Genomic DNA, 14378 nt, shown 5'->3' on the forward strand with positions numbered 1-14378 from the left:
ATTTTACACTGAGGCAAGCAAAATACACTTTAAAAGATCTTCAACAACTTTTTTTTAAGGCTGGAAGTCTACGTCAAAATCCTACTCTTCAGTAACCTACAAAGTTTAGAATCAACCTAGTAAGAACACAAGGACACCAGGAATATTAGCAAAATAGAAAACTCAGAGATTGGGACCCAATCAGACAGCTATAGGTACAGTCTTATTTTAATTCTATACACTTACTTTTTCTTCCACCCATTTTGAACTAAATAGTCCCACAACTTTTTGGGTTTTTTACCTCCAGTGCCCTCCCTCACCCCCATGGCTAATAGGGTAAGTTAAAATTTCCTTGGCATGCAACAAGGCCTCCATAATTGGCCAATCTTACATAGCAACACTTCATCATTCTCCCCTCTTTTGCCCATAGCACACATTCAGATAATAATTTATAGAATTTGGTGTGTTCTTCCAGTACAGTATGCTCTTTCATACCTATGCCTTTGAACATTTCATTCTCCCTACCTCAAATGCCCATCACTTTCTTCCAACCTCATGAGCTCCCATTAATCTTTTAGGACACAAACATTACTGCTCAGACAGTTAGACCAGTCTTATTACATATAGTACCTATTTATTATAGCACTTATCACATAATAACCATCAGTTTTCTTTCCCTTGCATGGGAAGTTCTGGAAGACAGGTAGGGTGACTCCTTAATTTCTGTATATCCAAGGCTTAGCACAGTGCCTGGCATTCAGTAAACGTCATTTAAAAAATGAATGTGACTTTGTAAAGCTCTCCCTCACTAAAAATATCCCTCTAGCCACACAGGTCACTATCTCACCAGGAAGGCTGGATGGGTGATTTTGTGACCAAAACTTCAGCTTAGGAGAAATGATTGCCTGATTTCATACCTTATTAAATATGCTTCTGTGGCTAAAATAGCTTAAACCTTAAAACAGTTTAATATCTTACCTTTCAATAAGGTAGTAGTTTTTCTTTCAGCAATTTTGTGGATCTTAAGGTCCCAGGGTCAGGAGATTCCAACTTCTTTCCAAAACCAAAACCTTTACACTTGTTTCTTCCTTCTCTCTGGCCTGAGCCTTGACAAGCAGGGCAATAAGCTCCTTGTTTCTAATCTCTACAGGAAAAAATGGCGTTTCTGCTGCTGTTCACTCCACTCCCAATCCTCTTGGGCATATGCAGGAGGACTGGAACATAACCACCAATATCTAGATCAAAGGTGAACAAGAGGAAACCCACAAGCAAAGAAAGACTGAATCCTTCCTTCTCTTATGAAAATGATCATCTCCCCCCTCCCCAGAGGCAAAAATATATTACATTCTTGCCCTTGAAAAAAATAATTGTTTGATCTCAATAAACATAAATTGCAACAATTTAGTATTGCAGCCATTTTTACATCAAAAATGTTCTATAACATAGAAAGTAGAAACCATTTTGGGATGGTAAAGACAAGGAATGAATAGTACATGAAAACAGTGTTTGCTCATTCTTAAAAATATATGATTAGCCCATTTTTAAAAAGAAATACACACAGATTATCCTTTAAAAATATATCTGTTCCCTAAATTTTTTTCTAGGCCATTACATTCTACTAAAGAGGAAGAAAACTAATTGCTATCAGTATAATCTCTTTCCTTGTTCTCTGCCCACCAGTCACTAGTGTCTTATCTTCTCTTCTCAGTCCACATGGTCTCAGCTCCTCCCATGATTTGCAGTTCACCTGTTTACTAGTGACATTCATATCTGTTCTTCCTGCAGCCTCCTGATTTCAAATATCTCCTGAGCATTTCCTAAGTTTAACAGAAACATCTCAAATTTAACATGCTCAAAACCCCAATCTGTGACTCTATGTGTCAGATAATAGTATAGTATCACCATCTACTTGGATACTGAGTTTTTAGAAGTTTAATTATTTTCAATTTAGTAAATCATCATGCAGGGCATTAAGTACTGTGTTGAACTCAGAGGATAAAAAGACAAATAAGATAAGGTCCTGGATTCTAGAACTCTCCCATCTAGAAGAAGAATCTAGCAAGCAAGAAAAACACAATTTGATTGACTAAGGAATAAAGGGCTAACTCTGCCTGAGACCACTGGTAACAAGATCCACAGAAGAGATAAAATGAGTGCTAGATCTCGAAAAGCAAGTAAGATGTAGTAAAACGTTCCATGCAAAGGGAACAAGTGTTAAGGTACAGAAGCATTGGTGAATATGATGAATGCCATAAAGTTAGAGCACTGGGGACATTTCGGAAGAAAGAAGCAGTAAATGTGGCCAGGAAGATGAGTTTGGTTAAGAACTGCAGAGGATCCTATATGCTGTGCTGCAGTGTTAGGGTGTTACTGTCTATGCTATTCAAAAACAAACTGTTTTAAAGTATGAGAACAATACATTGAGAAGGAGTTTGTCTTTGAAAAGACAGCAATGATAGCAGTACAAACAATGGAATGAGGGAGAAACATATTTTAGTAAGTAAGGAGTAAAACAAATGAGACTGATTAAAAGGGTGGAGGATTCAATCATGTTGAGCATTATAGTGAAGTTTTATTGTGTGGATCATGTTACTCTAACAATGAACAGAGGAAGAGGATGGCAAGTTTGGAAAAAATGCAAGGGAAAATTGTGGGAGACTTGAAAATGGGGAGAAAAAATTATTGGGTATCTTTCAATCCCTGGAACCCAGGGATTATCTACTCCTATAAGAGTGGTACACCTTTGTTTCCTTTGAAAAGTCTATTTTAACTTTGAGGAGACAGAAGTAACTTGTAGTAAACTGGAAGTAATGCAAATAATTGTTGTTTACAGAAAGTCACATTGTGTCCAGTGGAGTGCAACTGATTACTGCCTTGTCAGACTGGCCAGTTTTACAGGCATTTCAGTGTTTCTTGTCTGACTATATACATGTGTGGCCCTTATTCTCTTTAGAACCAATTTTAATATCTTATTAGTTCCCTCATTAATTAATGAGTTAAGTTAAATATGGCACATATTCATTTTGGATTTCTATGAGTCATGGTTATGTTTTCTTTTAAAACAAGTTTTAACAAAGATAAACAAGATTGTTTTCATACATGTTTAATTTTTAGTATCTGTGCTACAGCTGAGAGACAACTGAAAACTGAACCTAGAGAAGACACAGATTTTAGAGTTGCCAAGGATGTAGTTGAGTTTCATCAGGAAGAACCGAGGAAATGAAAAGAGTTCTTCCCAAAAGCAGAACACTAAGGAAAAGCAATGTTTAAAGTATAAGCAGAGGAACAGCCTATATAAAGTTGGAAAAACAATGGCTAGAAAGATAGGAGAAAAGGGAGATAATTACATTAAGGGAGTCAACGGAGAACAGTTTAAAGAACTACAGTGAATACCACCAAATGCCACAAACAATACTAGGCAGCCCACGTGCAGAGCAGCCCTCAGATCTGACGCCCAGAGCATCGCTGTTCACCGTGAGAACGGTTAGACCGTGTGTGCTGACGCACATGCCAGCCTACCACAGCTTGAAAGAATGGGAGATGAGGAGGCGAAGCCAAACAATAAAAAAAAAAAATGTGATTGCAGCTTTAAAATAATCAATATTAAGCAAAAAGAACGTGAAATAAACCAACTAAGAGATTCTCACGTTACCAAAGAGGAATGATGAGATTCTAGAAGAAGATGGTAGAAATGAAATGTGTTCAGTCAAGAATACCTTCTTCCCTTCCCCAACCCATCCTCAATATTGTTCCTAGAATTTTCTTTCCGAAACAAACATCAGATTGTGTAATTTCTCCACTTTAAGATCTTTCGTTACCATTCAATACATAAAGTTCAAATTCCTGAAGACAGCTTAAAGGGTCGCTTACCATCTGATCCCAAACTATGTTCCAGTCTCCTGAAACATTCTCCCTACAAGGCACTAGACAGGTAACCTAGAAGTAAGAAGGAGATGCCTCAAGTCTGTGAAAAAATGCACTAAGGGTCTTTGTGCTGTGAATAGCTCAGAATACTCTGCTTACCCTGACAAATCTGCACCAGCTAAATGAAAGTGTTACGTGCCCAGTTTCTGGCCAGAATTATATGAACTCAGCAGCTTCTGCGTTAATCAAGAGCTCTGATTGGTTGCTAATACCATCATGCACCAGGTAGTCACAGCATCAGAATTAACCACATCTGGTAAATAATCAACCTTGCCTTTAAACAGGGAGTAAGAGGTGAAATTAAGGGCTCCATAAAAATGAAACAACACTTACGGATTATTCACGGGAGCAGCACCGTGGCAGTTAAGGCCCCCACCTGGGCCCCCAAAACACTAGCAAACCCAGGTGAGGCCACTAAGCCCTTCCACGTGATCCCAGGAGTTGTGCCGATTAGAGTGGGCATGTGAAATGAAAACTGCCATAAACTTACTTAGTTTGGCTGTTTATCAGCATCATAACTAACAGATATGTATATCATTTCTATTATTTTTATGAATACCCAATTATTATAAATGGCTGATTAAAATCTGGATTGATGCTGGAAAAAGAACAGAGTAATACTAAGATGTGCAGTTAACTTTTTTGCCACAAAAACAAAGTCCTGGGAGAAATATAATAAAATTGCTTCATGGAGAAAATACTCACTGCTGTAATTCCTCACGACTCTACATCTCATGTCTGGAACAAGTCTTGCATGCTCATGACTCAATGTTTTGTTAATCAAGTTCTCCCTCCACCAGAAATGTCCCTTTACTGTCAATCTTGGTGACTGTTCTAGATCCAGATGAAAGAGTACATTCTTCTCAATCCCCAAAGAAGAAATAATTGTCTCCTCTCAGTGCTGCAATATAATCTACACATTTTTATTATATAACATAAATAATAACCAAACAGTAAGTACCTGTCTCCTTGTTATGCTAAAAGCTCAAAGACAGGAACTGTGCCTTTTTCCTTATTATGCTGTCCTCCCCCAGCACCTATGTCAGTGCCAGTGAGAGAAAGTGTTGGATAAGAGAATATATTGAGGAAGAACAATAAACAGTAACAACTGGGCAGGGAGTTCAAAATCCCCCTTTTTGCCAAATTCTTCCTAAGCACTCAAGCCCTGGCATGTCAATCAGACTGATAAAAAGAAACTGCATACTGGCACAAGAACAGACCCACAGACTAGTGGAACAGAACAGAGACTCCAGACATTAACTGAAACATATATGGTCAATTAATATACGATAAAGGAGCGAGCCATGGACATACAATGGGGAAATGACAGTCTCTTCAACAGTTGGTGCTAGCAAAACTGGACAGCTACATGTAAGAGAATGAAACTGGATCACTGTCTAACCCCATACACAAAAGTAAATTTGAAATGGATCAAAGACCTGAATGTAAGATGAAACCATAAAACTCTTAGAAAAAAAAATAGGCAAAAATCTCTTGGACATAAACATGAGTGACTTCTTCATGAACACATCTCCCTGGGCAAGGGAAACAAAAGCAAAAATGAACAAGTGGGACTATATCAAGCTGAAAAGCTTCTGTACAGCAGAGGACACCATCAATAGAAGAAAAAGGTACCCTACAGTATGGGAGAATATATTCATAAAGACAGATCCAATAAAGGGTTGATATCCAAAATATATAAAGAGCTCACGCACTTCAATAAACAAAAAGCAAACAATCCAATTAAGAAATGGGCAGAGGAGCTGAACAGACAGTTCTCCAAAGAAGAAATTCAGATGGCCAACAGACACATGAAAACATGCTCCACATTGCTAGTCATCAGAGAAATGGAAATTAAAACCACAATGAGATATCACCTCACACCAGTAAGGGTTGCCACCATCAAAAGACAAACAACAACAAATGTTGGTGAGGTTGTGGATTAAGAGAAACCCTCCTACACTGCTGGTGGGATTGTAAATTAGTTCAACCATTGTGGAAAACAGTATGGAGGTTCCTCAAAAAGCTCAAAACAGAAATACCATTTGACCGAGGAATTCCACCTCTAGGAATTTACCCTAAGAATACAGCAGCCCAGTTTGAAAATGCACCCCTATGTTTATCGCAGCACTATTTACAATAGCCAAGAAATGGAAGCAACCTAAGTGTCCATCAGTAGATGAATGAATAAAGAAGATGTGGTACATATACACAAGGGAATATTAGTCAGCCATAAGAAGAAAACAAATCCTACCATTTGCAACAACATGGATGGAGCTAGAGGGTATTATGCTCAGTGAAATAAGCCAGGTGGAGAAAGACAAGTACCAAATGATTTCACTCATCTGTGGAGTATAAGAACAAAGAAAAAATTGAAGGAAAAAAACAGCAGCAGAGTCACAGAACCCAAGGATGGACTAACAGTTACCAAAGGGAAAGGGATTGGGGAGGATGGGGGGGGTATAAAGGAAGGGGGGAAGGGAGAATTATGATTAGCATGTATAGTGTGGGGGGGCATAGGGAGGGCTGTGCAACACAGAGAAGACACGAGTGATTCTACAGCATCTTACTACACTGATGGACAGTCACTGTAATGGGCGTTATGGGGGGGACTTTAGTAAACATCATGTTCCTCATGTAATTGTAGATTAATGATACCAAAAAAAAAAAAAAAAGAAACTGCAGTTCTCTGGCATGACAAGGCAGAGTAGAAGGCTCTCTCTACACATCCCTGAGCTTATCAGACAACTTTCATGCCAGTTAATACTTCCAAGACCTTTTCTATGTTTCTTATGATATTGTAAAATGCTGTCAAATTCTCTTTTCCCATTTTCTACCATAGTTATTACTAAGTGCATCCTTTGCACCCATTCCTTCATCTTCTTCTATACCATCTTCCTTATTTCATGTTTCATTTTGTCCTTACTATATTCAAGAATGACTTACGTTCTCACTTAAAAACCCTCAGAACATAATGTCTCCTTACAAACAAGTGCAGTTTTTCTCTCACACAGAAATTTTTCATTCATTCCATCCAATCTACCCTTCATGTACCACTCTTTACACCTACAATTCATTTGAGATAAAATGCCAAGGTAGGTTTCACATAACCATGTCCAAATGTCAGAAATCCACTTTCAAACTCCATTCCATCTGAATCTCTCTCCAGATAAGAGTTTTTATTTAACAAACGTTCATTAGCTGATGTGCCAGACACTGTGCTAGGTGCCACAGATATACATACCAAAAAGGAGGAGCATGGTTTAGTGGAGGGGAGAAAGGCTACTCAATATCTACTGTGCAGTGTGATAAGTGCTATATCCACATAAAAAGATCCAATGTTGACACAGTGAGTGACAGTCCACTTAACTTCCAAAGTCCATGAATCCCCTGAGTCCCTAGTAGGCAAATACACTAAATACTATCTCATGTTCTTAACCTCTACTATGAAACAAATGGTTTGAAGTCCTGTTAAGATCTGGTATAAGTTAATTGAGAATATGAACTAAGCATGACTTGGTGGAGGCATCTGACCAATGCCTTTGCCTTCCATTATTAAACATCCTCCTCCTTCTAATTTTCCTCAATCTTTCTATGCACCAGGTAGAATCTCTGTTGCTAAAATAACAATGACCAAGTATGATACCTCCTTGTCTCACCAACTGTATTTAAATCACATCAGCGTTGTTAAACCATCACCTAAAAAACTCTCTCTGAAAGAGGCATTTATTTGACCAAAACAACATCAAAATCATAAATGCACTATATCTTACACAAATATAGCCCCCATTTTGGAGCTGTATTTAATATCAACACAGATCCTTGGTTATTAGAATTTGGTGGAACACCACTGTAAGATTATAAGGAGGGTATAGTATAGCTTCTTATATCACATATGTTAAAAATATTAAGAAACTTGAACAGACTAATAATAAAAGAAATTAAGGTCATCAAAAAATTATGGGGGGAGAAAAAAGGCTCCTGGCTCCGTAAATTTACAATTATTTTAGATTTCAAGAAAGAAACAATTTGTTAGACACACTATTCCGGAAATGGAATCTGCTTGTACATTCTACAAAGCAAACATAAAATCAAACTTCCTTCACCATATGCCAGCAGTAACTGGACATGGCTGTGAAGGAGGACATAGTCTTCCCGACTCCCTTCCTCCTTTTTGGCTGGCTCCCTAGATAAGTACACCTCTCACAGAATCTACCATTATTCTCCGTGGTGAAAATACAGTATATAACAAAAATAACAAACAGAAATGAAATGTGGTTCCAGGTCTGCAGTTGCTGCCTCTATGAGATGATATGTGGAATTCCACGTGGCTCTTATCCCTCACAAGCCCTCTTTCTGGCCTGTGGATATAATCCAAGCAAACAGTGGTTACATGCCCATTGCCTTATGGGGATAATTTGGAAGGCTTGAAGTCATCCAAATCGAATAACCCCATTAGATTTTTGTGTTACCCAGAAATTATATCTGTCAGCTTTGCATTATGATAGAAATAAAATCAGACTACCCTGTTTGGTTTTAACAACTTCTTCCACACACAGCAAGTCAAAGTTATTTTTCTTATTCCAGCAGAGGGCATCTACAATGAAGTTTTTTTTTTTTTTTAAGTTTCTGGAGATTTTCCACTTAGACGTAGAATTTATGCCCATCTCTAAATTTAAAGTGGGAGTTTTCATAGAGCTTAGCTAGGTCTGATTTTCAAGGGTCCAAACTCTCCCCTGACATCCCTTTTCTCTCACAGATTATTTCCACTCTCTTGCAGCAATACTGAGTGGGGTTGGGGAAGCTACAGAACACTCCCACCTCCATCACTACAACTCCCAATTCTAGTTTTCTGTTTGGAGGCATGTGTAGCAACAACAAACCTGTCAGAATCAAGATTTAAAATGTTACTTTCTCCAAACATACTAGTTTTTAACTGCCCCTAAGTTCCTTGTTCTTGAGGGGACAAAATATTTTATCTTTTTATTAGCTGACAAATTTGAGGGGTAGATACCTTTAGAGGTAACCGCTACAGATTTGCCAGATCAGCCTCCATTTGTCTTCAAGAAAATGATAATATTTACAGTTCTGGGGTTCCTCTCAGAGAGAATGTCTGTATTGTCTTTATTTCTTGGCATTTGTTTTACTAACATCCTCACTCACCATTCTCATGCCAAACCTACCGAACTCCAACCCCAACAGAAAGCAACAGCTGCCAGTGTTTCTGCTGCCCGCTCTTCTGGAAGTTTTCCATCTCCCTAGTGCCTCCTTATGCACCATTAGGGCTTTGGAGGACCAGCAGCAGAAACACTGGCTGCTTGTCTGGAACACTCTCTCTCCTTTGGATTTCAGATGCTGGGCTGCCCTGGATGGAGAAGTTATTTCCTATTTTCTGAAGTCTTACACTAAATAATAAGCAACTAAATTCTCTGGCTTCAGCATTTTCCCAGCCCCCAACCCATTCCTCCATTAACTGCTAATAAAAATTTCCATCTCACCAATCAATGCTAGCAAGAATTTAGAGAGCCAGGCATGCTCATTTTATGACTCCATGTTACTTAAACTGCTCTGGAAAGCACGACTGAAGAGCCTTTAACTTCTTGACTCAGTATTTTCAGCTCTGGAAAGCTGAACTGGAAAACTAATGCATGGTTAAATTATAGTGTACTCACTCAAAGTAGTTATCAAAAGCAGACTATATAGCAACATGGAAAACTTAACCTCAAAACAAAACAAAAAGGCTGGAAAGAAGTACAACTACCAATTGCTGTTACATTAACACGATGGGGCCATGAAGCAGTAATACTTCCATCAACGATGATTTATACTTTGTGATGTCTTACATGGTTTGATTTGTGCAGTAGTAGAAATAAACAGGACCAGGCTAAATCTCCTCATCCCTGCAGGACTCATTAAAAGGTCTGTCAAATGATCACACACATATTTACAAAACATTCCCTACTAGAAATTCTCAGAATCTTGAACCTCAAGTCTTACAGGTGGTGTGTCACACTTCTCATTTAATCCTTACAATAATTCCTTGAGGAGTTTATTTTCATGGCCTTAATTTTGCATAGGATGAAACAGCTACTGATTTATTAAGTCACTTTCCAAGGTCATAGAGGGGTGTCGGAGCCAAGAGTCAAACATCCGGTCTTCTGACTGGATGGCTGTTCATTGTTCTTAGTGTTTTTCTAGATCCTTAAAACCCGAGCTAAATGTCGCAATTAATTCCATCCCCAGAAACCAAGTTTCTGTCATGTAAAATTGGCGCGATTACATTGTTATTCAATACTGGAGGCCTTTCCTGTGTTCCACCACAGACCCTGGTAATAATAATCACCCTTCCTTCCGAATGTGAGCTGCACGTTATTAAAATGCTTTCCCTAAATCTTAAGATGTCCAAAGCTTTGCAAAGACTGACAAAAAGGACGTGGCTGGCTGTTCCCCAAGGCCCGATCGGGTTCCCACCTTTGTCAATGGGCCATGTGGGCTTTTTCACAGGGCCACGTCGGGAAGCGCGAGCATCCTAAGGGCAGTGGTGGTGGCCACGCCGGGCGTGGGCGTCACAGAAAACCTTGCTGCACGAGCCAGGGGGCCAAAGGCTACTCGCCGCTGGCTTCCTCGGCCGGGTCCCCGCAGCCCATCCGCGTCCTCGGGCCTCACCTTGAGAGTCTCGTAGGCAGTCGCCACCAGCAGGAAGGCTTCCTCGGCGCTCTGCAGCGTGCGTCCGGCACCCTCATTGCCGGGCTCGGGACGGTAGCGGTCGGGGTGGTAGCGCCGGGCCAGCTGGCGGTAGGCCCGCGCGATCTCCGCCTTGCTGGCCGTGCGGCTCACGCCCAGCACCGCGTAGCAGTCCTGCGTGCCGCAGTAGAGCCCCTCCACCAAGGCCCCCGCAGGCCGCGCCAGCAGTAAGGCTAGCAGCAGGGGCGCCGGCAGCACCAGCCAGCGTCGGCCGGCAGCCCCGGCTCCCCCGCGCCCAACGAGAGGCGCTGCCATCCCGGCCCCGGCCGCCGCTCCGCCAGCCCAGCCACTCTCCGGCTCTCGGCAGCTCGCCCAGCTCGGACGCCCGGGGCCAGCTCCACGTCACAAGCGGCGCCTCGGCGCAGGCGCACAAGGAACGGCGGCACTACCCACTTCCTTCGCCACCGTTGCTAGGGAAGAAGGACGCCTCCGCCTCCGGGCTGCTTCCGGTTCGTCAGGGAGCATCTTCCTGGTCCCAGTGGCGGGAGGATTTGTTCTTTAGCGGCACCTACAGGACGTCGCTGAGTCTAGGGCTCAACTAACCAACGTGTGCAGAGACCTTTAGCGTCCACAGCGCCCTTCACATGCGATCTTTTCGGCACCGGCGCCGTAACTTCACCTGCTCACCTGCTACGATTAGCAGCCTGGCTTTCTTGCTGTCTGGTTACTAGCGTTAAGATGTCTGCTCAAGATTTTAAAGCCTGTCCCCAGCCCTGGACAACTTCCTCTCACTAACCCCAGACTGCATTTACAAAAGGAAAATGAACTTGGAGACTCTAGGCGTGGTCGGCCTATTCGGGACCCTTGAAGTTCACGACCATCTGGTTCAGAGTTCCTCAGCCTCCACACTAGTGACATTTTAGAGTGGATGGGTATTTGCCTTGTAGGGCCTGTCCTATGCATTGTAAGATGTTAAGCAACATCCACAGTAGTACTACCCAGGTGTGGCAGTCAAAAATGTCTCCAAATATTGCCAAATGTCTTCTGGAGGTAGTATTACCAGACAAAATACAGGTTGCTCAGTTAAACTGAATTTCAGATAAACAGCTAATAACTTTTATTACAATTATGACCCAAATATTGCATGGGACTATACAGCAACATGAAGAACTTTGCCTCAAAAAATTGTTTGTATTATTCACTTAGTAAATATTTGTGGCATCTACTATGAGCTAAGCACTGTAGTAGACACTAGGGACATAGTAGTGAGCAAGGTAGACAAGGGTCTCAATCTCAGGGAGTTTATATTCTGGCAGAGGATAACAGACAATAAGCAAGCAAATAAACTTTAAGATATAAATTATTTTAAGAAAATGAAACAAGGTAAAGATATATATACCATTATATAGCAATTAATATATAGTTTTATATATTAAATGTATTTTACATATAATGTTAACTATACATTGTTATATTTTTATATATAATTATATATTTTTATATATAAAAGGGAGTGCAATGTGTTCTTTCATATACAATAACAATAATAGTATTATACACAACAGTAACAATAGTACAACTCCATTCAGGTTCCTGAATGTATGTGTATGTGTGGGAGGGGGTCTTCTCATGCATAAGACCAAATATTCTCTAACACCTACAGGGTGTCTGGGAACTCAATTATGATGCTATCTGCAGAGAAATAACACCAGATTCTCCAGGTTAAGGGCTCTGCATACAACCCACTCCAGATGCTGGTTGCAAGCCCCAGGCTGTTACCTGTACTTCTGACCTACCAGCTACAGATAAGAGGTTCCAACGACCTCTCCCTTAGGTTCAATTAATTTGCTAGAGCAGCTCACGGAACTAAGGAAAACATGTAAAGGATACACGTTAACAGCCAGATGAAGAGATACCTAGGGCAAGCTCCCAAATAAAGGAGCTTCTATCCTCCTGGAGCTCAGGGCCTGGCTGGGTAGTACATGGGAGCATTCTTATTACTCAAGCATGGAAGCTTTCTCTCTGACAGAGAAGCAGGGTCTGAGAGAGCAATAAGCTCTTCTCCTGGGTTTTTGTGAGGGTGACACAGCATAGTCATTGTTGACTAAATTATTGTCCATTGGGTGAATCAACCTCCAGCCCCCCACCCTTGGGTGGGGGTCCAAAAGTCTCTCATTAACATGACAAGGCACCCACTTCACTTTTAAGACACTGCAGTGTTTTCAGGAACTGTGGCTGAAGACCAAATATACCTGGGAAATATGTAGTTGGTCATATGAATGACCAACTATGTATTTCTTATGACTCATTATATTGCAGGGAGAGAGAGAGAATTAATGGCAACACATAGAAGAATCCCCTAACCTGAAATCAGTAGAGTCAGGGTCAAGTCCAGGAGGAATTAACACCTTAGCTGTCTCTAAAAGCCAAATAGAGGATGACTTGGGGCATGAGAGTGAGGGTGGAGTTCTGGGAGAAGTTGTCAAGTAAGTACCAGGAAGAGAAGAGAGACAAAGGCAAGAAAACAAGCAACTTTTCAAGAAAATACAGGCAACCCAGAGGACTGGGGGTACGGAAGAGGAGAGGTAGGGAGGAAACTGGAAAAAGTGAGATTGTGAGGGGTCATTTCAGTCCATGTTTAAGAAATTGCTCTTTATCCTAAGAGCAATGGAGAGCCAGTGCAGAATTTTTAAAGTACTAAAGTGACACCTTCAGGTTTGTGTTTCAGAACATTATTCTGCCTGAGAAAATGAGTCGAAAGAAGTGTAAGATTATTATGAGACAGTGTATAAGAGCCTAAGTGAGAGATGCTACAAGCCTGTTTCAAGGTAGAAGTGAGGTATGGCAGGAACATGGGGCAAGCATCATGATTAACGTTTCCTGCCTATGAGGAAAAATGCTGAGATATAAACAGTATAGTGAGAACAGGAGAGACCCCATCTTAAGGCTAAGATTCCATTTTAAAAAGCAGAGAGTTGAGAAGTAAGATTCCTAACATATTCTCTGGTAATCAGACAATAGCCCAACAGCCTATCTTAAGGCAGGACAGGCTGTCTTAAGTGATATGTCCCCACTGTTTGAGGGCAAGCACTCTCTTGGAGAAGAACAGGATAAATAAATCCCTTGTGTTGGGTTTATTTAGCAGAATTAGCGGGAGAACTGATAACAGAGGAGAGGAGACATGGTGTCTCGCCAGAGATAGCCTCTTGGGATCATGTCAAGCCTTCAGCTAACAACCTCCCCTCTGCTCTTTGTCTCATTCTTGAAAGCCCTAAAAGACAGAATCCCCGAACTTTCATTGCACCTCCTCTCTGAGAACGCCCACGCTTTCTTTAAGTGCATACTTTCAAATAAAGCTTTCCTACTGCCTATTTTATTGCAATTTGTCTCTTTGCTATTTCATTTTATTTCCAAGTCTTCACTCTGTCTCTGCTTTACTCCTAATAAGTAGAAGGGGCTGCTAAGGGCTCAGATTTGGACCTGCATGTTTCCATTGCCTGGATGACCTGGATGGAACTGCCGCTACGCAATCTGCTCTTAGTAGCCTGCCTGAAAATCTTTTCTTGGGAAGTTATCAGAACATAATCTCACTTCATCCTGGGCTCTGGGGCTCCCCCAAATCCTGGAGTGGTAGGGGCTAGTCCCCACGTCATGCAGATCCAAGCAGACACAGGATGCCGGGTGATCCTGGCTTCAGGAATTGTCAAGGGAATCTGCCCTAGGCCGAGAACTTTCCCTCTTTCCCTTGCACTTTCCTGTTTTCTGTTCCCAGTTGCTCTTGCTTTAATGAA

General features: G+C 41.1%; 1 protein-coding gene and 1 long non-coding RNA gene across 3 annotated transcripts in view; one reads left to right on the forward strand and one right to left on the reverse strand.

Annotated features, from left to right (window-relative positions):
* Window positions 1-1408, forward strand: part of LOC118974146 (uncharacterized) — a 14720-nt gene extending 13312 nt beyond the window's left edge. Inside the window, exon 5 of the long non-coding RNA XR_012126794.1 lies at window positions 1130-1408. This is a non-coding gene — a long non-coding RNA (uncharacterized lncRNA). The remainder of the gene's footprint in view (window positions 1-1129) is intronic.
* The window catches only part of DNAJC25 (DnaJ heat shock protein family (Hsp40) member C25), a 17449-nt gene extending 6451 nt beyond the window's left edge, over window positions 1-10998 (reverse strand). The window contains exon 1 of one of the 2 annotated variants that reach the window (XM_037027316.2): window positions 10570-10998. In XM_037027316.2, coding sequence (XP_036883211.2) covers window positions 10570-10902 — 333 coding nt within the window. In that variant the 5' untranslated portion in view covers window positions 10903-10998. The remainder of the gene's footprint in view (window positions 1-10569) is intronic. The other variant, XM_037027315.2, reaches the window with a different exon arrangement.
* Window positions 10999-14378: the final 3380 nt, after the last annotated feature.

The sequence above is a fragment of the Manis javanica genome, chromosome 2 (assembly GCF_040802235.1).
Source record: "Manis javanica isolate MJ-LG chromosome 2, MJ_LKY, whole genome shotgun sequence".
Lineage (NCBI taxonomy): Eukaryota > Metazoa > Chordata > Mammalia > Pholidota > Manidae > Manis > Manis javanica.